This window comes from Dunckerocampus dactyliophorus, chromosome 13 (assembly GCF_027744805.1).
Source record: "Dunckerocampus dactyliophorus isolate RoL2022-P2 chromosome 13, RoL_Ddac_1.1, whole genome shotgun sequence".
Lineage (NCBI taxonomy): Eukaryota > Metazoa > Chordata > Actinopteri > Syngnathiformes > Syngnathidae > Dunckerocampus > Dunckerocampus dactyliophorus.
The window spans coordinates 30,145,702-30,169,898 of NC_072831.1; the positions used below are offsets into that span (position 1 = coordinate 30,145,702).

The 24,197-nt window shown below is 41.3% G+C and overlaps 1 protein-coding gene across 1 annotated transcript in view; it reads right to left on the minus strand.

Moving 5' to 3' along the window:
- The window catches only part of pdzd8 (PDZ domain containing 8), a 44,422-nt gene that overhangs the window by 15,074 nt on the left and 5,151 nt on the right, over nucleotides 1-24,197 (minus strand). The window contains exons 2-3 of the mRNA XM_054796027.1: nucleotides 24,043-24,168; nucleotides 18,649-18,751 (exon numbers count right to left, since the gene is read on the minus strand). Coding sequence (XP_054652002.1) covers nucleotides 18,649-18,751; nucleotides 24,043-24,168 — 229 coding nt within the window. The remainder of the gene's footprint in view (nucleotides 1-18,648; nucleotides 18,752-24,042; nucleotides 24,169-24,197) is intronic.

Sequence of the window (24,197 nt, forward strand, 5' to 3'; positions counted from 1 at the left end):
TTCCAAATTCCGTATATCAATCATAGTAGTGATGCCATAGTTCACAATCTGATTGACTTCTGGCTGCCCTGTTCTTGCAAGACAGCTTTTCTCCAAACGAGAATCTGGTCATGTTTTAATCTTGTGACACCCCTCGTATCTAATGACCGTATTAACATGGACTAAGTCTTGGTCTCTGAGAAAAAACAACAACTGAGAGGCATCTGCTGGCAATACACAATTTGCCATTTATTTCAGCAAATCCAGCCGCTCTTTTATCTGGACTGCTACAGGGAACTAATGAAAGGCTAATATGTTCAAATGGCAGCTAGCACTATCTTACAGTTGTTTTACCTCAGAACAGACACACTCATCCTCTTCCTTTCATCCCAGTGACTATCGTACGGAATGTATTTCAGTCATCTGCCTCACTCTTACACCCCCCCCACTAATACAATACAGAGACTTCAAATCTATTAGTAGTACAGCGGAACCTTGGTCAGCAACATTGATCCCTTCCAGAAGGGTCCGACCTAACCGAAACGTACTCTAACCAAATCAATTGTTCCCATAAGAAATTATGCAAATTCAAATATTTCATGTCTTGCGGCCGTGATCAAAAGAAAAGCAGAGACCTGTGGCGTAACTGTGTTAGCTAGCAAAGAACTACAGAGGCAACCGCCGGTGACGGAGCTGACTTCTGGTTCTGGTTGCCATTTTATTAGCAACCTAATTGGCTGCTAACAAGGACGTTTTGCGATATAAATACATGTAGAACACAGTTGGACTCACGCATTAGTAACACGACAAGATGCACACCATATTGTAAACTAAACGGAAAATGAACACAAACCGAGGCAATATTTGGGCGGACATTTTTTTATGTTAACCGAAAAACACGGCAACCACAGTGTACGCTAACCAACGTTCCACTGTATAATATACTCAATATTTATTTGCTGAGTATAGAGAGCTGTTGTCTTTCCTGTTCTCCAGTGCCTTCAAAGTAGGAATGCGTACAAAAACTTGGTACAATTTGTTGTGAATGTCGTTTCCTATTGGCAAATGTATTACTCTGTTATCATTTGAGTTATATTATTCAAGTATTTACATTACTATTCTTTTCAACTCACATTACTGGTTACATTAGCACATGCATAGAGACTGTTACCACCACCAAGTATTACAGAAAATACCCTAATCAAAAACCATGGATGAACTGTGATGTAAGGGCTAAGCTACGTGCTCGTTCGACTGCATTTGTCATGGGCACCGCTGAGGACTACAAAAAGGCCAGATATGACCTGAGGAGGTCCATACGAGAGGCCAAAAGACAGTACAGACAGAAGCTGGAGGGCTACTATTCCACCTCAGACCCTCGGCGCATGTGGGCGGGGCTCCAGCACATCACAGACTATCGACAGCGGAGTAGCGTAGCCACGTCCAGCCAAACCACACTTCCAGATGAGCTGAATGAGTTCTATGCCCGCTTTGACACCCAAACTCCTGATGAGCAGAGAGGGTGGCTGGACTTGGGGAGCACACAGGACTCACCTCTCATGGTGACATCAGCTGATGTGCGCAGGGTTCTGAACAAAACAAACCCACGAAAAGCAGCAGGCCCAGACAACATCTCAGGACGTGCACTTCGGGTTTGCTCATCAGAGCTAGCTGATGTGCTTGCTGACATATTTAACCTGTCGCTCGCACAAGCATCTGTACCGACCTGGTGTCGTGATAACAATCTCCTTCTCAATACAGATAAGACTAAAGAGATGATCATCGACCCAAGAACAAGGGAAAAGGAGCCGCATAGACCCCTGTTTATTGATGAGACTGAGGTGGAGAGGGTGAAAACCTTCAAGTTCCTTGGCACACACATCAGCGAGGACCTCACCTGGTCTCACAACACCCAACAAATTCTGAAGAAGTCCCAAAGGAGACTGTACTTCCTGAGAAGACTGAGGAAATTTGGCATGTCCACCACAATCCTGAGTTGCTTCTACAGATGCACTATGGAAAGTGTCCTTACCGCCTCCATCACTGTTTGGTACGGTAACTGTACAACACGTGATAGGAAGGCACTCCAGCGGGTGATCAAGACCTCACAGAACATTGTTGGGGCAGCCCTCCCCTCACTGCAAGACATTTATAAAACTAGAGTCCTACGAAGAACACACAACCTCATCAAGGACAGCACACATCCACAACACTCATTATTCACACTCCTACCGTCAGGCAGACGCTACAGGAGTTTGAAGTCCAGGACCACAAGGCTGGCAAACAGCTTTTACCCACAGGCCATCAGGCTTCTCAACGAAGCACTCACACACGCCGCACGCAACACACGCACACACTCATAGCACTTTACTTATTTATTTATTTAATTATTGGTATTAATGTCTCTTCTGTTGTTGTTGCTTAATTTATTGGTATTTATGTTTCTTATGTTCTTATTCTTTCTTGTGTTTTCTTTCTTTTCTTGGGAGAATGAACAGAATAAGAGTTTCATTGCTTAGTATAACTGCCTGTTTTACTGTGCATATGACAATAAAACTCTGGAATCTTGAATCTTGAATCTTGAATGTCACAAAATTCAGTAAAACTGTGTTGGAAGTGGATATAAATTAACCAGCAATATAATTATCACTCATATATCACAGTAGTGAAAAAGTGTGCTTACCCTTTACAAATGTCTGTTTTAGGAATACAGCGGTGACCCAGCAACAGAGAAAGTGGCTCATGGCGCCACTGTGTCTGTTGATACTGAGGCTGATACTCAACCGATGTCCTTCAAGGCTGTGCTGAAATGTGTGTCATAACACAACCAGAGAGACACACACATAGACAAGACAAGTACAGATGTGCAACTGCTTGCTCACCCCCCCAGAGTTGCACAACCATGTAAATAGGGAATACCCAAATAAAAAGAGAGGGCTCGGAGAGCGTATTCAGAGCGGTGTGGGAATGTAATTTTGGTACGTTCCTCCGTTCTCCTTGCGAGTAAAAAGATATGCTTGTTGTCTTGTCTCTTCTGTAATATTGCTGTGTTTTACAAGTGTCACAGGAGTTTGAACCTGACAAACTTCATGATTGCTTTTTTTTAGTACTGTTCCTGGCACCGGTATGGGATAATATGTGACCAATTATCAACCCGATTTAAAAGTCTGTGGTCTTGGCAACATTGGAGCACATAATGAAATCTAACAGGTAAAAGAACGACAAAAATAAATGCTAAATACCGTCCTGCGACCCCTCTTTGTTTTGGAAAAACATTTTCAAAATGAGATCCAAGTCAAATGCATCTTCTTGTCTTTTTTTTAATCGTGTTTTCACTTCCTGCTGCACATTTTGGTTGCGTTTACTTAGCTTTTTGTCACCAGCCCCAAAGGGTGAGCAGTGGGGGTGTCACAAGATCTCGTGAGATTCATTTCTCGTTCAGAAAAAAAAAGTCTTGTGGGCACTAGGCCTGGGATGATAATAAATCAATTAATCTCAGTAAATGAAATGAATTCAATAATTTGGCCTCCCTGAATACGTTGCATATATATGCATGTTTTCCTCATCCCCCGCCTCCAAACAGGCAGGAAGAGGGTTCACTCTGTGCATTGGTTTCAGCGCCTGGGCAGTCAAGGGAGCTTGGAATTGTCCTGACTCTTCCCCTCTTTATATGGCACCCCCGGCCAATAGCACTCTTTAGAAATACATTGAAAAATGTATAATTACTCCATGTGATCGGTATCGGCCGAATTCAGTCCTGGATGATTGGAATCGGCAGCATAAAACCCTGATCGGAGCATCTTCATTCAGGCCAATAATATGTAACACTTGCTTAAATATGCATTTTTTTAAACTAATAATAGGCCTTAGTCAACTAAAAAACAGCCATCATTTATTAATGAATAATCAACCACGAAACAGCAATCATTTATTAATTAATACATTTGTGAAAAAAAAATAGTGTGAGAGGGCGATATTTTTGGACGGGGGGTTTACTTTATTTCTATTATTACTGGTGACTTCCACATTTCTGTGTGATTATTCAAGCAACAATATTCCCTTGAATGCGTTTGGCCAGCTGCGTATATGATGAAGCAGTCAGTGGGGGCAGCATGACAGGTAGCGAGGGATAGGATAGAGGAGCGTCTCATGTTGCTTGGCTTAACATCCCACTGCTCTCCAGCTGGTTTGGGAGGGTGCGTGTGAGATGTACTGGTGGGGGTTGAGCACATCTTTTTCCCTGTGACTGCGCTGCTCGGTAATTTAATCTAATACCACATGTCAGATCGATTTGTGTATGGTTATAGGGTACAAGTCGCTGCAAGGCAAGTGCACAGCAATTCCCTGCCATATCCAATTAGCAACCCTTGTGCTGACGAGAGAGGCTGAAGGGTGGGGAGCACAGCCAGTAGCTGCTCAGGTGTTTACGTACAAGGGCACTTATGATGCCAGTTAACAATGTCGTCACATCATTTGGAATATGCGTACACAACCAGCAAGCAATCAGCACTGGAACATGAAACCCATCTGCTATCTCTGAAGTTAACCACTGACAGGTGAAACACCGCTGATGCTGTCGTGCCATGTGCACCATTACTTACCTCACCGTCAATTATCCCAGTCAATCCCAGCCATTTTTCAAAATGTATCCCCCTCAGAAGCAGCCATTTCAGACCATTTTGGCTGATCTTTCAAGGCACACAGAATATGCTGCTCTATGGCTGTAGGAACATGATTAGTCTTTCATTTGAAAAAAGTTAGTTTTACCTTCTTTAGTAATCAAAAGTACAACATAGCTAAGTTTCAGGAAAACATCCCTTCACAACTAAAAAAAAGGGAGAAAGGCAGCTTTTTGTGAAGCATAACTTTCACTAGACAAATATTCGGCTTTTCCGACAGCTCAAATATGTAAACAACTACACCAACATAGACGACACAAAAAAAGGTTTGTTTTACATCAAAGTAACATTTTTTTTTACAAATACAACACCATGAACCATTTACAATTTTCACATTTGGAACCAGGCTGTGCGTGTGCACACGCGTGTGCATGCGTCAAAATGTCCCTACGATGCGTAACCTTCTTCACGCTACACTCCTCCACGCTCTTTCACTTCCTCCTTGCTGTCGAGCGTGTTAACAAACGCAAAAGATGCGTGCCGAGCTCTTATCAAATGCACTTCTGCCACCAAACTAACAATAATAGGAGTGTAAAGGTGACTATAGGGATGCTATTTCATGTCTACATGGCTACGATAATGCTAAAAATCCTATTTAGAAAGTCTACACAGGTTTTCTATGCTCTAACTACAAAAATATCCCATCTATTAATATTGAATCCTACTTTATGAAAATTCACAAACGATGGCAAACCGAAATATATCAAATTATACCAATTATCAAAATATATCATGTATAAATATATATAAATATTAGGGCTGTCAATAGCGTGTTATTGGTGGTAACTAATTTAGTTAATTATGTAAAATATTTAGCGTAATTGACGCATACGCATCAAGCCACACCTCTGTTATGATGGCAGACGAAACGTAAGAAGGCACAGCGTAGCGTCCCCACAGAGTCTACCACTCATTTAATAACTTTATTCTGACCTGAACACATCAACTCCACATAAAGTGGTGTGAAAAAGTGTTGGCCCCCTTCCTGATTTCTTATTTTTGTGGCTGTTTGTCACACTTAAACGTTTCAGGTCATCAAACAAATTGAAAATAAGCGTATACAACTAATGGGTGTGCAAGCACACTTTGATTCAACTGGGCGTCCGTCCGTTTGGCACTTGTGCTTGTCACCTGAATTTTAAGTTGCCTTTTCATGCATAGCAAAATGGATTTCAAAAGCATTAGGAACAAAGTGGTCGTTATGGAGACACATGCAAACGAAAAAGGAGCTATGCCTAATTTGCACTTCTATGAGACGCCACAAGGGCTCGGTCGCCCACATGATCCTTTTTGTCATCGTCATTGTCCCCGCATGGAAAAAAGATCATCCTGCTTTGCTAAAACTACTCGCTGCTAATCTACCTGCAATTCGTGTCAGGGAGGAAGAGGAAGTGGTACGTCATTCGTTTCCACGGTTATCAAGTTGGCATTTCAGTGTTTCTTTGCCTTTGAAACCCAACGCGTGTCACTCATGCTAGCACTGAGCTATCTACTTCCTCCTCAAGGAACACGTGGCTCGGATGAGATAGCGGAACGGTTAAGTTGCTGTTTCATTGCTGGAAGCAATCTCACCACTTGACCAAAACATTTCCTTATCATTACGTGCATTCTCGTCCAATGTGCGGCCAACTGTGCTCAACTGATGTATTCCAACGTGCAACTCCAAACAGCACAGCCAAGCCTAATCACACATCAGTGTCATTTGCATAATGGACACACAACTCAGGTGTATGTGCGAGGACAGGTAAAACCGTGTATTGGGGGCGATGTTCACACTGCAGGGTATGATGCCCACTTCGGATATTTTGTTCAAATCCATTCTTTTATGCAGTCGCTCACAGTATAAAAAAATTGCAACCTTTAAATGTGAACGCGAAGTGGCTCACATGTGGAAAATCCTGACGTCACGACATGTTTACGGAAGTAAACATTTATTAATGAATGAATTAATTAGGGACAATGCATATTGATGAACATCTGTAAATACAACTGCTAGTTTCCACCTGTAGTCCCCTGGCAGGTAACAAATAACAATAAACAATGGAGAAACAATACACAATAAAAGGCTAAAAGTGGTCACAGACTTGGTTTTGTTCCATCCACTTTTTGAGATTGGTTTTGAAGATTGTGTAAGTCTGAGAATGTCTTATTGCTGATGGCAGGCTGCTCCAATGTTTTGTTCCTTTTACTGAGAGCGCTGTCTGTCCAAAACAAAGTGGTGCGTCCGTGTGGTACCTCACAATCCCCACGAGTTGTGGGCCTGGTGCCCATCCCGCTCAACTTTAAAAATAAGACAAGATTTTTGCATTCAGCGTCATAAAAGGTCTTATTACCACAGTTTGTGCTGTCCTTGCCTCTCAAGTATTTTTTGTTCAGCAGGAAGCAACATTTTCTTTACCTAATGAGTCACGTAGGAGATGGACTTTTACATGTCAAGCTGTATGACATCCCCATCAGCAGCGCTTTACCCCACACTTCATCCTGTGAGCAGAGTTCTGGAAGGTACTGCCGGCTCGTTGCTGGGGTCCCTTAAAGGGACACTTGGGGTTGACTTGAACTTGTATCCCAACTACCCTTTTTAGTAAGCGTTTAGCTTCTCATAACAATATGCGTTCAAAAGAGTAACATTTGCATCACAGAACCGTTGCCCACATAAAAGTCAGACCTCTCAATCGCTCAGCGTTATTTTCTCTCCATTTGCATCACTTGTCCATTGTTCAGTATGTGTATCAACCCTCGACAGACTTTAATGATACAATTAAACAAGAAAAATGGGAAAATGGCAATAATGTTATAATAAAAAAGTACAAGTATTAGAATAAAGTCATAATATGAACTGGCTCAATACCAAAGACGTATTTAGATGTTTTTAGAAACCTGACCCCAAGGATGTGTTTATATGTCTTTTACATGTTTTTGTGCACTAAAAAATGTCATTTAGAGCCAAAAAACGGCCACAAAATGGCAGAAGTGCATTTGATAAGAGCTCGGCATGGATCTTTTACATCTAAAAACACACGACAGCAAGGAGGAAGTGGAAGAGCGAGGCAGAGTGTAGTGTGCAGAAGGTTACGCATTGTAGGGAAATGATGCGCATGCACACGTGCACACACACAGTCCAGTTCCAAATGTGACAATTGTAACTTGTTCAAGGTGTTATTTTATTACATAAATAGTTATTTTGATGTAAAACCAGCCTTTCTGTGTTGTTTATGTTGGTATAGTTGTTTAGATATTTGTGCTGTCACAAAAGCAAAAAATATTTGTGTCCAAGTGAAAGTTATGCTTGAAATGTATCTTTTCAGACAAAGCTGGGTTTCTCCGTTTTCTAGTTGGGAACTGATATTTTCCTGAAACTTACCTATGTTCTACTGTACTAAAGAACACAAAAAGGTACAAAAAACGTGTTTTCTGATGAAAGACGGGAGTCTAATGTTTCTTTTGGTAGGTTCCATGTTTATAAAGCCTTAGAACACACTATTCTGTGTGCCTGAAAGATCAGTCAAATCATCTAAAATGACCGCTACTGAAGGGGTTGTCTTTTCACAAATGCCTGGGATTGAATGAGTTAATATAAAAAATTGGAACATTACGACAAAAAAGTGTTATAACGTCGTAAAACTGTCAGGAAAAAATGGATCACAATATTAGCAACAAAATTCAGATATATACAGTATAACATAATACATTTACATCTACATGGGTTGGTTTACAAAATGTAAAATATCAAAGTGGCCCCCGTATCCTTTTATTTTACCGCATGCAGCCCATGCTGGGAAAAGTTTGGACACCCCTTCTGCATCCATGCACAGTACAGCTAGTACGATGTTGATCACTGTAAAGAAAAGTGATGTTACACACAGGCCTACGTCACGGGTGCTCTCTGATCCAAAAATAGAGCCTTCAGGGTCTTTTCAAATGAAATCAAGAGCCTGTTTTAGCGTGCAGATAACAGCTCAACCCAACTTTGAAGTTATGTAGGTTACACAAAGAAAAGGCCAATCCCTGGTTAAATAAAACAAAGGTCACGCAATGCAATGCTAAAAGGATGCTGGGTGGAGCTGCTGAAAGGTGACAGGATCATTAAGTAAACTATGCTTTGGAATACAAGATGGAAGGACTAATCCATGCTTTTTTACATTGTCAAGTATCTGTGGCTACGTATGTGACTAATTACTTATCAGTGTGGGTACTAGGAGCGCTAAAATTGACAGGCAGCCGCTAACATGTCATTTCCTGACTAATGAGAGCACACGCTATAGGATCAGCAAAAAGGAAATAGCAGGAACGCGTAATGTGGCTGTGCCTCTGTGTGTCATGCACACGGCGGCTGCTCCATCTACTTTCCCTTGAGGTGAATTGATCACTGGAAGAAGTCATTACAAGCAAACAAAAACAGGTTGTGGGGAAAATCTCTTGTCTTTAATCCAATTTTCACCGTGCCGCCACAAACTGTCAAACAGCATTAGAATGGGGCGTGTATTTGGACCCGGAGAAACGCAAACGAGATGATGAATGTATTATCTGCTACAAATGGGCCGGCGCAAAACGGAAAGTAACCAAAGGTGACAGGAAGCTTTGGTGTTACTCGGGTATGTTCACGTGACAAACTATTCTGTCCATGTCTTTATACTTTGAAGTGAGACAGTATAGTTTTATACTTTGCTGCTTACCGCCATTTAGGATCACATGGAAGCTGGAGCCTTCTCACTGGAGGGCAAGAATTGATCCCACAGCAGGTGCACGAAAATGCACATTTCCTCAACACTGATGGTTTCATTTCAACAAACACTGCAATGACTATGTTTTACTTAGGGCTGCAAATCCAGTCAACTATTTAATAGCGATGAATCACATTTTGTACATAGTCAACTCATACTTGTACTTGATCGAAGATAGGAATATGTTTGTATCTGTAATAAGCAGGGATGTCCAATAATATCGGTGGGCACCACTCTTAATAATAAGTGTTTTACAATTGTAAAAACGTCTTTTGTGTTAACATTTTTATTTTTGCTTTTCTGGCACGGATTAATTGGATTTACAGGGTTTCTTATGGGAAACGTTTTGGTTAGAGTTGGACTTTCTGGCAAGAATTAAAGATGCTAACCAAGGTTCCACTGTATGCACATTATTGTAAATATAAATGACTACCATATTATTACAGATGTAATAGATCAGTGATTCCTAATACAAGTGATAATATGACCATTATAAAAAGTCGTTTCAAAATAGTCCAGAGTAACATCCTCTGAACGCAGTCAGACCACGGAACTGAAAAGCATCAAGGGCCTGATTGTATTGGGACACGGGAGCAGTCGTCCGCGTGGACCACCTGCGTTGCAATCAAATTTACAGACAGAACACGACGTGTAGTTTGACCACTGCGATGGCTCTGTTCAATTAACTGGCAAGCGCATGGTCATCCTATCAAGTGATTTCCAATGCACAGAGAGGCAGGTGTTCCGTCGGCACGTCAAGGTTAGGAAATAAAACTGTTGAAAATGGAACGTGACCTCATATCTCTATGACCAAGTCTCTCGCTCTACAACCATCCTTCATCACGCGGTAGAGGCTGGTTAGAGATACAAAGACACCCCAAGTGGGACATCAAACACAAGGCTGGTGGGAAAGGGTGTGTTTGCATGTGCATGATATGGGTTTGTGAATGGGATCAGTGCCGCTTTAGGGTGACAGCTGTGAACGTAAGGACGTTTTGTACGCCTCTGGACGCTAGTTTGCGGCCTGGTAGCAGTGACCATTAGTGACATCATCATCCAGCGTGGCGTATCCAGGTCAAAACACATTTGTGGGAATGTTACAAATACAATCCCCGTATTTTAGCAATGCAAAAATCTAACACGATAAGAACAGTCCGCGGGGATGCCTTTTAAAAATGCAATTTGTTCATACGATATCGGGTGTATTTTCATTGGTAGAAAAGTTCACTTGGCTTTCATATCTGTCTGCAGATGAAAGGGGAAGCAGTGCCCAGTTCAAACTGTTTACAGTGGGGGCGGGGGCCTGCTGACCTCGACTGAGGATAGAGTTGGACGGTGGAAGGAATACTTTGAGGCCCCTCTCAATCCCGCTGACATACCTTCCATAGAGGAAGCAGAGTCACAGCACACGGAAGTGGACAGTTGCATCACCGTAGCACTGTGGCATCTGGGAGAGTCAAAACGCTCCCCATTCCATTGCATTTTTAACTCATTTGTTGTACTCATTTCATCAATCATTTGTACCTGACAAAAACCGACAGGAATCTAGGAAACCTCACCTGCACTGTCCAGTATCCAGGTATTTATTTCACAGTCACACTGGTTGAATTTTTGGCTAAAAAGTTACAGAATCAATTTAAAGTTACTGCATCGTTTTGGATCGTATCGTTCTAAATGAACCAATATCGTCCTTGAATTGTACACGAATTGAATCGTTATTAAAACGAATAGTTACACCCCCATTTGTTGTAGATTGAGTCTAAAAAGATAGAAGACATTTGAAGAGTACAGACATCACATCACCCTGATATTTGTGTGCTCGTTCCAGGGTGAAGGCATGATATGTTGTATTTCCAGGACCTTTCCATTACAAATACAACGTCTCAGCATGGCTACTTGGGTTGCTTTGAAAAAAATGTAAAAGTGGCCCCCACATCCTTTGATTTTGGGCCCAACCAATTACCCGATTCATCGAAACAACAAGCTGCAGATTCATCGGCTCAGGAAGTAAGCGTTAGTTGTAATCACGGCACAACACACGGTAGGCTATCAATACTGTCGCTGTCTGACATCCAAGTACATCGTGTGACGCTGCACATGCACTTAAGCATGCATTTCATTTTAATATGTCAATGTCAGTGTTATGCTCCGTCTACTATTAACAACCAAGGAATTCTGAGCAAGAAAATGGTGATTCACATTTTTGTCCATCTGAACTCCTCATACACACTTTACTGCACTGTAGTCATCAGCTGCACAGCCCAGGCCTCATTCCATCCAGGATGTCACTAAAACACGAGTAAATCTCGAGTGACAGTACCTCCGTATGTTTTTATTTTTAACTGAAAGCCGGCTCTCGGTTTGAACGAGACGGTCCAATCAGAGTCACACGAGGGCTGGATGGGGCTGCGATGTGATGTGTGAGCACACGCGCGCACACAAGCATCACTGTTCAGTCAAGCTGTCAGTAAGCATCAAAGAAGAGGGCTGGCAAGTGAGTCACCCGGGCATATGCGCAAACACGCCTGACATGGTCCCCGCCTACCAGTGATCATGTCAATCAATTATTCTGCCATCGGACATCGGCAGAGCTCAAGTCATGTTGTTACAGTGCTGGTTGTCAGATGCTTGTTGTTTGGCAGTAAATGTCACAGTTTGCAAAAATGTTTTCCTTTTATTAAAAAAAAAAAAAGTGTTCTTGAGTTAGGTTATACAAAAAAGACAATAACCTTACTTTGTGGTAGAAAACATTTATCATAAATGCTTGAACTGTCACATCTGCCTACGTCACTGCCAGAAAGCGATGAAGGGTGATGACATAATGAGCATCAGATGGCGTCCCAATTCTAAGCGGCTTCTTCCCCTTGGCCCTCGGTTTTTCAAGGGGTAGGGGTAAGACAAATGGGAAAGGCCAAGGGGTGGAATTGGGATGCAGCCTCAATATAAATACTCACTTCAACACCACAAAGCTGCCATAAGGAATAATAGATGGAAGATGGATTAGGCTTGAGAGGGGAGCGAAAAATGAAACACACCGAAAAAGGAAAGGATGCAAGAGCCACTTTGAGATTTGGTCAGCCAAACCAAACCCATGAAGAAATGCAGCACTTCATTTCAGCTTTGTGATATACATGAAATGCTACTAAAACATGGCAAGATTACTCTTTCGACTTTATTTTCATGCAATTTCTGCTCTTTTTTCCATTTGTGCTGTTGCTGTTTTTCTAGCTACAGTAGACGCTCCTACAAGGTAAATAATCCGTTCCGAGAACCTTTATGTTATAGGGATTTTATGTTATACGAAGCGTAAAATACATGTAAATAGCTAATCCGTTCCAAGATCTTCCCAAACTCACCCCTTTGGCCCTTAAAAATATTCAAAGTCCACCAAATATGGTGGGAAAATATAAGAAAACGTTAGCATAAACATAGTAGAGTAACATTCCAATATAAAATAAGGTAATAAATAAGATTAATCAGGAGCGCAAGTGGAGGCAGGAAGGAGGAGGAGGAGGACTAGCAAGTCGAAACGCGACTCAAAGAGTCTAAGAGTCAGCTGGTCTCACAGACAAACGCACACGCACTACACGATAATGCTGTGTGCAAAATGTTAATTTGTAACTTAACTTAATTGTTTAAGTTAGTTTCAGGGGGACTACGAAGAGGAAGGAGGTTGAAGGGAGAAGCCTGTCTCTCACACAAACTCATGTACGTGCTGGATAAGTCAGCCAATGAGATGAGAGTGTAGGCGGTGCCCCAATAATCAGCCAATGATTTGAGCGGAAAATCAGCCAATGAGAGCGTGGAGCGTCAGAAGGCGTCACCAAGTGTTAGTCTGAACTTGCACCGACTTGAGGCATTAATAAAAATGATTGAAGAAAAAAAAAAACTTGCACCGACTTGATGCTTTACGTTATATGGAATTTCGTATGGAATACGATGCAAAAGCTTTACATAAATTCTTTACGTTTACGTTATGCCAGGTACTACTGTATTTTTACAAACATTTCAACTTTCTTTTGGTAACATTAGAACATTATTCCCATAACATTTCAACTTTATTTCCGTAATATGAGAACCGTCCCCCCCCCCCACTTAATTTTCCAAAAAATGACAACTTCATTCTTTGTTTTGTTTCTTATGATGTTACGACTTCAAACTAAATAATGACTTTTTCTTTAACTCGTTTAATACCAAAGAGGTATTTAGAAGTTTGTATAATCCTAAACGCCCAATCCCAATAACGTATTTATACGGTTTTCTTTTGCGCGAGAGGAAAGAAGAGGTGATGACGCAACTCTCACTAATGGATTTCACTTCAGAGCAATTTTAAGCCATAAAAATGGCCACAGGGTGACAGAAGGGGCATTTGATAAGAGCTCGGCAGGGATCATGTGAACGGAAAAAAAACACCACACATGACAGGAAGGAGGAAGTGGAAGAGCGTGGAGGAGTTTAGCGAACAGAAGGTTACGCATTGTAGGGACATTTTAACGCACGCGCGCACGCCCACACACGTGCACTCACATAGTTCAGTTCCAAATGTGAAAATTGTAAATAGTAAATGGTGTTATATTTGTAAATAAATTGTTATTCCGATGTAAAACACCCCTTTTTTGTGTTGTTTATGTTGGTATAAACTTCCCGTGTGTTCTACAGCTGGTTACTAAAGAACCTTTCCTGATGAAAGACGGGAGTCTAATGTTTCTTTTGGTAGGTTCCATGTTTATATAACCATGCAACACAATACTTGAAAGATCAAAATGGTCTAAAAAAATGTCCGGTCCTGAAGGGGTTTTCTTTTGAAAAACGGCTGGGATTGAATGAGTTAACTTTTTCCACTTTATGCTACTAAAATGACATTATTTTTCCTAATAATATTACTTCGTTCTTGTGATATTATGACCTTTTTCTCAGAATATTCTGACTTTACTCTCGTAAAATGACTGCTGATTTTTCCATTTTTGTTGTTGTAGTTGCCTTGTTCAATTCTATTTTTAGAATGTGCCACAGACCAATTAAAAAAACAGCCGCGGTCCGTAAAAGGCCCCCAGGCTGCAGTTTGAATAATGTTCAACAGAGGTGTAAAAATACACTTCATTCAAACACATAAAGGCTCCCCAGCGAGACACAAATCAGCGGAAATTTGATAGATAAAATCTAGCAGCACCAGAAAGGGATGCTGCTTATCGCTGGGTCTTCGCTATTTCTATCAAGCGCTTGCATCAGACTCTGTGGCAAAACAAAGAAATTGAGGATGTCACAATACTGACAGAGAAGAAAATTGTATATATTGCCGATGATGTGGAAGCTTTTGTGAAACAACCAGACTAGGCCTGCCATGATAATCGATAAATTGATTAATTCAACGATTACAAAAAAAAAGGATCATTTTGCCGGCCTCGATAAATTGACGTGTGCATGCGTGTGTGTTTGTTTCGTCCCTCTTGACCACACAGGCTGGATGACAAGACGGTTCACTCTGCATGTGAACCCTCCTCTCAAGGTGAGCACATGAACACCGACGAACCGACATGTCGCATTTGTTCAAAAGCAGTGGTGAGGAAGAAGGGCGATACGACCAACGCTTGCTGAGGCGTTTGGTCGGCAAAGTAAAAATAAGCAAACAGACAGTGTCGCTCGCTACTTTGAAAAGCCAACATTTCTGGAAATGTTGGGAGAAGCCACATGTACATGTCACAAACGCCAATTCCTGAACTGGATAACCGAGTGAGATAAGACGCCACCACAGATATGTGGTCCAGCTCTAAGATGACCGCCTACATCACTTTAACAATACACTACATAACTGTGTGTGGTTTTTATTGGAGTGTTTATTTTCTTCACAGAGACAGGGTACTGTATATTGTCTGTTGTTTTTGGTTATGATTGTGATTTTTCAAGTGCAATTTGTTTTTGTGTTTTTTGGTTTAATTTATTTAAAACCTCTTGACATTCCAATTACAATGTTAAATACTCTTGAGAAATTAAAGTTTATTGCTTTTGATACAATATGCCAATATTATACAATATTACAATTATACAATATTATACAATATATATCGATTATCGACAATAATTTGTAGGACAATTATCATCCAGCAAAAATCGTGACAGGCCTAAACCAGACACAACACTACCGATACTGATGATGGTCCTTACAACGCAAGACCAACCAGGACAATTCAAACATGTTCACGTCTAGCATTATCTGCATAAAAACATAAACATTTGTTTTTGATTGAAAAAATGTATACACTCCAGATACAAATTTTGAAGACCTGTTGAAAAATTGCACATTTTGCACTGTTGTACCTTAAGGAGGTTCTAAGTCGAGCTTCAAAATGCAAAAAGAAGAAACTGCTCTGAAGTGAAACCCATTGTTGGGGAGTTGCGTCCTCGCCTCCTTTTGCCTCTTGTGCAAAAAAAACATGGAAGAAGTATAAATGCGTTGTTGGGATCAGGCGCTCGGGTTTATCAAAACCTGAACTACGGTAGGTCTTTGGTGTTGAATGAGATAAAGGACAAATAATTAAGACTCAAACTGTGACGAGCACCGCTGGACCCAATCAGGACAGTGGAAGAAAACCAACACGGTGACAGCCACAAAGCTTCCAGACTCAAAGGGAATAAACGGCTCATAAGGGCCATCGTGGGCACGAAGAGACGTAATGCAGGAGATGTGAGGGTGATCTGACCTTTTCCAGATGGCAACCCTTGTGATCCGTACTACGGTGACCTGCTGGGGACATGCAGACTGGAGACGTCTGATAAATCAGGCTCAAATGCCACCTTGAAACTCCCCCTCTCTGTATTTATTAACACCGAGGGGGGAAAGAGAAGGGTGTTTCTAGCTGCACCCACGGTTGGTGTGCGGGCACAACATATGAACATATGATCAGCTGGCACAGTCACAAGCATGAATCCACATATCAACTGGGGGACACTGTGAAATCTGTCTTTTTTTTCCCCAAATTCCGCATTTTTTACCTTTTGCATTTATTTTACTTTACTTTTGTGACAGCCAAAAAAAATGGCTGTTATTGATGCAACACATGTTTGGTCCATTTGGCCCAGCGGCTCAGAAAGGGATGCAGCTTGTGCCAACTCTTCTAATTGGACGTCCTGCTCGGCACACGTCCTCAACAAGCCGTCATGGTGAACTCATTCAATACCAAAAATGTACTTGCAGTCTTCAAAAAAATGAATTGTTATTTTGATGTTTTTTCTGAAAGTGATGTCAGGAGTTCAGAGTTGAGTTTTGGCTTGGTGTGGGTTACCGCAGCAACGGCAGCTCCTGTTTTTGTGAGTGATTGTGAGATCATTCAGACCTGCAATAAAAGCCTGTTGCTCCGGCGATGATGCTGGTCTGGTGCTTGTGTGTCTCACCAGACCTTACAGTGACATTACCGACACCTCATGTCATACTACAGAACATAGTACAGTACATTCTACAGTACATAGTACAGCATATACAGTACATCAGTACATACTACAGTACATACTACAGTCCATACTACAGTATATACAGTACATACTACAGTACATACTACAGTACATACTACAGTACATACAGTAGATATTACAGTACATACTACAGTACATTCTACAGTACATACAGTACATACTACAGTACATACTACAGTACATACAGTAGATATTATAGTACATACTACAGTACATACAGTACATACTACAGTACATATAGTACATACAGTACATACTACAGTACATACTACAGTACATACTACAGTACATACAGTAGATATTACAGTACACACTACAGTACATACTACAATACATACAGTACATACTACAGTACATACAACAGGGCATATTCAACAACAGAACAGCACGACTTTTTATGAAAAACTGGAATGGAGTGAAGCCACGAAATTCAAGTTCAAAATTCAAAGTGGCACATGCAAATGCATCCCTGTGCCCGGACTGCTGCGTCATGGCGCGGGGAGCTCGCACAGGAAGTGCCGCTCTAACTGCTGGTTGTTGATACTAGGGACTGTCCATAAATTCCTATTGCACTGAAGAGAGTTTGTTCAAAAAAGTCATATATTCCAAATTACAGCACAAGCTGACCTATAACCATGTCACATGATTAATCCTACCCTAAAAGTATTTTGCACACCCATCTTTTCTTGGATGGACTTTTATTGGATTAGGGACCTGTCTCACAGAGGTTTGTTCCAAAAACCAAACAATGTTGTTGGTCACGCTGAGGAATGAAAACGTACGTTCAGCAATACTAAAAAATCACATCAGAAGCCAAAAGATGTCGATCGGGACGTCCCAAAGTCTAACGATACAAAACCTTGCAATTTTACGATAATAAACTGGTAATATGATGAAGAAAAGGCATGTTATTTTAGTAGCATTGAGTTGGGACAACTGCACGTGCAAATGCATCACTTAGGCAAATTTGATGATGACACCATGCCGCCCCCCGACCATGACCACTCCAGGACATAGCTTTTTAGTGTATCATATGCGGACCACAAGACATATACTGTACATATACCACAGCAAAACCTGCTCATTCATATTTTGATGTTATTCTTATAAAAGAAACGCAGCCCTGAACTACGGAGATGCTACAGAAGCAACGACAAGGTCGCCGTTTAAAAGGACTTCAATTCAAAAGGAAGATGCTAAGCAAGCCACACCGTTTCATAAAGTTTACGGAAATGGATTCATTGTCATTTGTCATTTCTGCAGGTAACAGACACACATACACACGTGTACACAGGCAAAGGGGGACAAAATGAAAAGTGACATTTTCCTGCCCCCTGTTGGACAAAGAGCGGTACTGTGCAACTCCATGAGCATCATCGGCTACGTGAAATGTCACTGGGGGGGGACGAGGCAAAGCAAGCAGCACGCAGTAGTTAAGGCTGGCATTTCACACTAAAACGCTCATTAGTGATGCCTGGGATGGCTCAAAATTGCGGCAATCAGAAAAGGCTTGCCTGGGGTCTGAAAATGTTGGCGGTCAATGCGAACAAAATGTCAACAAGGGTCTAATCTCATCAATAGAAGGAAGATGAAAATGGGCTGGTATTAATGTGTCAATAAGAGCAGGTGCGGCCAAAACGTGGTGTAATTGTGTTACACCGCAATGCGATGAATGTTCATCTGTCCGCGTCCATTCAGGAAGCCATGCTTCTCAACTCTCATTTAAGTGGAGACGTTCTCGCGCAGACTCGCTGCTGCTGCTCTCTCTTTTCTAATAATGAAGGAAAATGGTGGTTACTCACTCGTTTGATGGAGCTGCGAGTCTTCTCCTTCCACTGGTGGCTGCTCAGCTCCAGAGTGCAGTGAACGTAGGTTTCTCTGTCATACGAGCCCAGGATGAAGAGCCTGCAGCGGAGGACGAAACGGCGTGCATCGTATGAAGGTTTCTTTCGCTATTCACCCATGCCTAATTTCAAAAGTACGGAGCCCCCGAGGGGACAAATTGATAAGTTGATGGGTTAAAAAAAAAGAAAAAAAAGGACACATTTTTGCAAGTGGTCGCACAACTTTTTGTGAGACAATGCAATGCTTTTGCGAGAGCTCACAAAAAACTGTTTACATTAAGAGCATCTGCTACTTCCGTGTTCAGAGCGCATGTTTGCGTTGAAACTTTGTATTAAAAGCGGCACATTGAGTTTCTGATATGACTGTTTACTTAGAAAACTAGAAAAGCACTCGGACAGAGCCTCCACCAAGCACCATAGTTCCCCCCGTATTGTGATTTACAACATTAATATTAGTCCTACATTTATTGTATCTACATGTTTACAGTAGATTACTAATGTTAGCATGCTAGCAGTGCTAACATGCTAACATCAGCATGCTAACACCTAGCATAATAGTGATGTAAGTGTTTATATAAGTGTCAAGCTATGAAAATGGCAAAAAAATGCTGCTTTGCTAATGTTAGCATGCTAGCAATGCTAACATGTAGCATAATAGTGGTGTTTATATAAGTGTATAGCTATGAAAATGGATAAAAAAGCTACTATGCTAATGTTATCATGCTGGAAATGCTAATGTTAGCATGGTAACACCTATATATATATATATATATATATATATATATATATACATACATATATATATGTGTGTGTGTGTGTCTACCCATGAAAATAGCTAAAAATGCTAGTATGCTAACAACTAGCATGATAGCATAATGTACCGGGAAGGCTACATGTCCCGAATGAGTTGAGAATTTTTGACTTTGGAATGGTCTGAATCGGCTGAGAATGTCAAAGTAGTTAGAAGTCTTTAGATCACAGGCATTTTGCATTCCGAAAAATGGGAATGTCAAGCAAAGTAGGAATACTTGGTATGTGGAAAATGGCATTCGTGTCCTTAGTTAGTCGAATGCTTTGATGTTGGAAGGGTCTGAATGGGTTGAGAAATGTGGACGTAGCTAGGACTCTTTAGATCAAAGGCATTTTGTGTTCCAGAAGAAAAAGAGCGTGGATGTTGTTGAATGAGTTGATGATGGAATGAGGTGACTCGGGTGAGAAATGTGGAAGTAGCAGCAAGTAACAGCACTTTTAAGGGACAGTGTGAATTTTGGGAAAATGTAGATTTTTTTTCAGATAAAAAAAAACAGGCAGCCTGGACTTGTTGAACAGTTTGATGTTGGAATGGCTTGAATGGCATAACAATTGCTAAATGAAGGAAAATACAAGCCTGGCTATACAAACTATACCGTACAGGAGGTTTTTGTTCAGTATTCCCCCCCCCCCAGCGAGCCATAACATGCTGTCACACACAATTAGCCAGCTAACCAATTCAAATCCTATTGGCTTGCATTCATGTTCAAGTATGTTAACTACAGTCTGGAAGTATCCTTCACATCACTTATGGATCAGTTACCAATGCTGCACCGCCCCCATCCGCTGAAGAGGCCTGCACAATGGTGAGCCCCCCTCCTACTCACTGTGTGATGGTGTGTCTTTCTACAGTATGTTGGCTTTGCAACACATGATGCTCATTTTTAGGGAACTGCTGCCCCCTGCTGAGCTCACTAAGTCAATGCAACAAGTGTCAATACACATTATTGTCAAAAGTCAAAGTTTACTTTCATCAATAACGAATTCATACACTAAATTATCATGTACAAAATAACAATTGAGAAAATTAAGAAACAAAAATATATGTAAAACAAATAAAATATAACATTTATGAACATAGTAAAAATATATACAGTGGTGTGAAAAAGCCCCTTCCTGATTTCTTTTTTTTGTTTTGCAGGTTTTGATCATTAATCAAATGTAAATATTAGCCAATGACAACACAGCTCAGCACAAAATGCAGTTTTTATGAAATTAAACTTTTTATTCTTAACTCAATCCCTGCCATTTTCCAAATTCAACCCCTTCAGGAGCGGCCATTTTAGACCATCCTGACTGATCTTTCAAGGCCCACAGAATATTGCGTTCTGTGGCGATATCAACATGGAACCTACCAAAACAAAGATGAGAGACTCGTCTTTCACGAGTCAAAAAAAGCTTGTTTCTACCTTTTTACATTTTGTAGTAATCAGCAGTAGAACAGAAGACGTTTCAGGAAAATGTCAGTTCCCCACTAAAAAAAGGGAGTAAACCAGCTTTTTGTGAGAAGATGAAGCATAACTTCCAATTTGACACAAACATTTGGTGCTTTTGTGACAGCTGAAGTATGTTTGTATACCAACACAAACAAGACAGAAAAGAGCTTGTTTTACATCAAAACAACTATTTATAAATGGAAGTACAGTCAAACTTGTCTATAGCGGCCACTAGAGGGAGACTGCCAAAGTGGCCACTATAGACAGGTGGCCTCTATAGACAGGTTGGCATCCAGTTTGAATGTTGACCAGTAGAGGAAAAAAAAGAAGAAAAAAAGGGGGGGGGGGAATAATAATGTTGACGAGTAGAGGGCACTGTGGGACTGCAGATAAAAGTTGTACAGCACTACTGATGTTCTTATTCTTTTTCTTGTGTTTTCTTTCTTTTCTTGGGAGAATGAACAGAATAAGAATGTCATTGCTGAGTATAACTGCCTGTTTTACTATGCATATGACAATAAAACTCTGGAATCTTGAATCTACTAGACTTGTTGTTATCCACGACCCACAGAACAAAGCTGTGCTAGTAATGTCTTACGCTCATTGTTAATATTTTACTTTTTATACGGCAGAGTGTCATTACCGCTTCAGTTCATCAGGAAGTGACGGGAAGTGACGGTGGGCGTCCCGAGCAGGAGAGCTAGGCTCAGTGCTAGCTGTGAGTTTGGAGAGAGTTGGGAAGTGTGTTTATGTTGGCGTGGATGTAAAGTCCTGCAGTGTTCTCCGCTGTTAATAAAGCCATTAAAGTGCATCGGCGACGTGAGTCTCTCCTTCCCCACAACAAGCGGCATTACAGTATTGACCAGTGCACACCAGGAAATAAACAGTGTCATTTCTTACAGGCATTGGCTGGACAGCTATGTAGTGGGGCTTGTTTAACCTTTGCCTTGTGGGCAAGCAGGAAGGAGAGACGAGATGTGTGTGTGGCCGCGTTCAATAAATAAAGTTGGCAGAAGCAACAGGAGAAGTTTCCTTCTTTGCTTCGGAGCTGAATAACACTGACAAGTTAACAGACTAGTAGCGAACGGAAAAGAAGACAACTTTGTTTGTGTCGAATACAGAAGATGAGGACTTTGATGGATTTGTGGATGAGGATTGATGAAAAATAACGTGAGTACATTCTAAAATACTTCAATTAAGTACAACCCAACTCAGTTTTGCTCCCGCTGCCGCATGCATGCTAGCGTATGTTTTTTTTTTATTGTAGTGTTGCTGGGAGCACGTCCTGTTCCCAGCATACTTTGCGGTAATGTTTTGGTGCAAATGCTCTTAAAGTTACATGTTTGACCAGGAAATAGCAAGCTCAAAAGAAGACGGCTTTTTTATGTGGAACAACTGACAGTTTGTGTGGATCTTGTGAATGATTGTGACTGAGCTAGGACTCAGTAATTAAAGTCTACACACGACGGCTTCATTGATTGAAAAACAAAACTTTTTCGTGCATGAAGCTTCTACTTGAGTCGGTAATTTGGCCGCTATATGCAGTCAGATATTGACCAAGGGAGACAAAATGGGTGGCCGCTGGCCGCGTTGGACAGGCGACTGCTATACACAGGGTCTATAACATGTAAATTTGCTGCGGGGGATTTTTTTCAGTGGCTGCTATAGGCAGGTGGCCGTTCTATAAAGGTGGCCACTAAGACAGGTTTGACTGTACTAGAAGATCCATGCGAGCGCTTATGAAATGCACTTCTGCCACCTTGTGGCCGTTTTAATGTCTGAAAACTGCATGAAACGTGACCGCTTTTATTGTGTACTTCTACCATCACCTCTTTTTGTCTTTTGCACAAAAAGGCGTAAAAGACGTGTAAATACGGATTTGGGAGCGAGCGTTCGGGTTTAAAAAAAAGGCAAAAATACATCTTTGGTATTGAAAGAGTTAACCGGGAAAAACATCCAAAGCTACATGTCCTGTGTGAAAAAGTGATGGCCCCCTAAAGCTAATAAGTGGTTGGGCCCCCCTTAGCAGCAACAACTGCAATCAAGCGTTTGCCATAACTTGCAATGGGTCAATGAGAAATTGAGTTCAGGTGTAATAAACCACAGTTATGTTATGTTTTAATGGGGGTGGGGGGCATCACTTTTCACACAGGAAAGTTTGATTTCACAAGTGCATGCTGTGCTGAGTTGTGCTGTTGTTGACTAATATTTACATTTGTTGGATGATCTCAAACATTGACGTGTGACAAACATTCACAAAGAAAAAAGAAATCAGGGAGGGGGCCAACACTTTTGCACCCCACTGTTTGCCAAGGTAAAAAGATAAACTAAAGAAGTGAACATCTATTCAGTAATGGTGGGTAATGAAGCCATGCTCTCAGCTGGCTACCAAGTGCCAGGGGGCGCTAAACATGACTCTGTTTTAGAAAAGCCTGCTTTGTTTTAGGAGGATACACAAATGCAGCCAACATCTCAACAGGCCACACGTGCAGAGGAGAATGCTAACCGAGAGATAAACCTCACTTTGGGTCTGGTTAGCATTTCCACCATGGGGGGAGTTTTCACACAAAGTGAAGCAGAGCTGCACTGAAGCTGCTTCTCAATCGCAGACTTTTTTCTTTGTGTTCCAACACGTTGCACGTAGTTTACTGTACTTATTGACTTTATTTTGCACACCCATTTTTCCAAATTGTATCTTTTATTGGATTAGGGAGCTTCCTCACACAGGTTTGTTCCAAAACGCTGTGGAATGAAAACGTACATTCAGCAATACAAAAAAATCTGACCAGAAGCCAAAAGACGTCGATCAGGACATCCCGAATTCTAACGATATACTGTAGAACGTAGCAATTTTATGATAATAAACTTGTCATATGATGAAGAAAAAGAATGTTATTTTGGTAGCGTTGAAATCAATGAAACATTTATTTTGTGATCATGTGAAAAAACAAAGTAAAGAAAATAAAGTTGCAATGTTTGGAAAAGGAGGTTGTGGAAATGAAAGAATATTACGGTATCTGTTAGAGCAGTACCGTACTGGACAGCTGGACAGGCCACTTAAACATGCAGCAGATAAGGGAATGAACACAGCATCCAAGCGTCTGACCTGCTACACTCAATCAGGGTGACCTTGAGGCGGCCCTCCACCAGTCTGCTGTCCTGGACTAACAGTTCCAAGTCAGAAGTGAATCCCAGAGGAGGCTGCACTTGGAACGGGAAGAAAGGCTTGTACCTGAGGACAAACACAAAACAAACATGTCT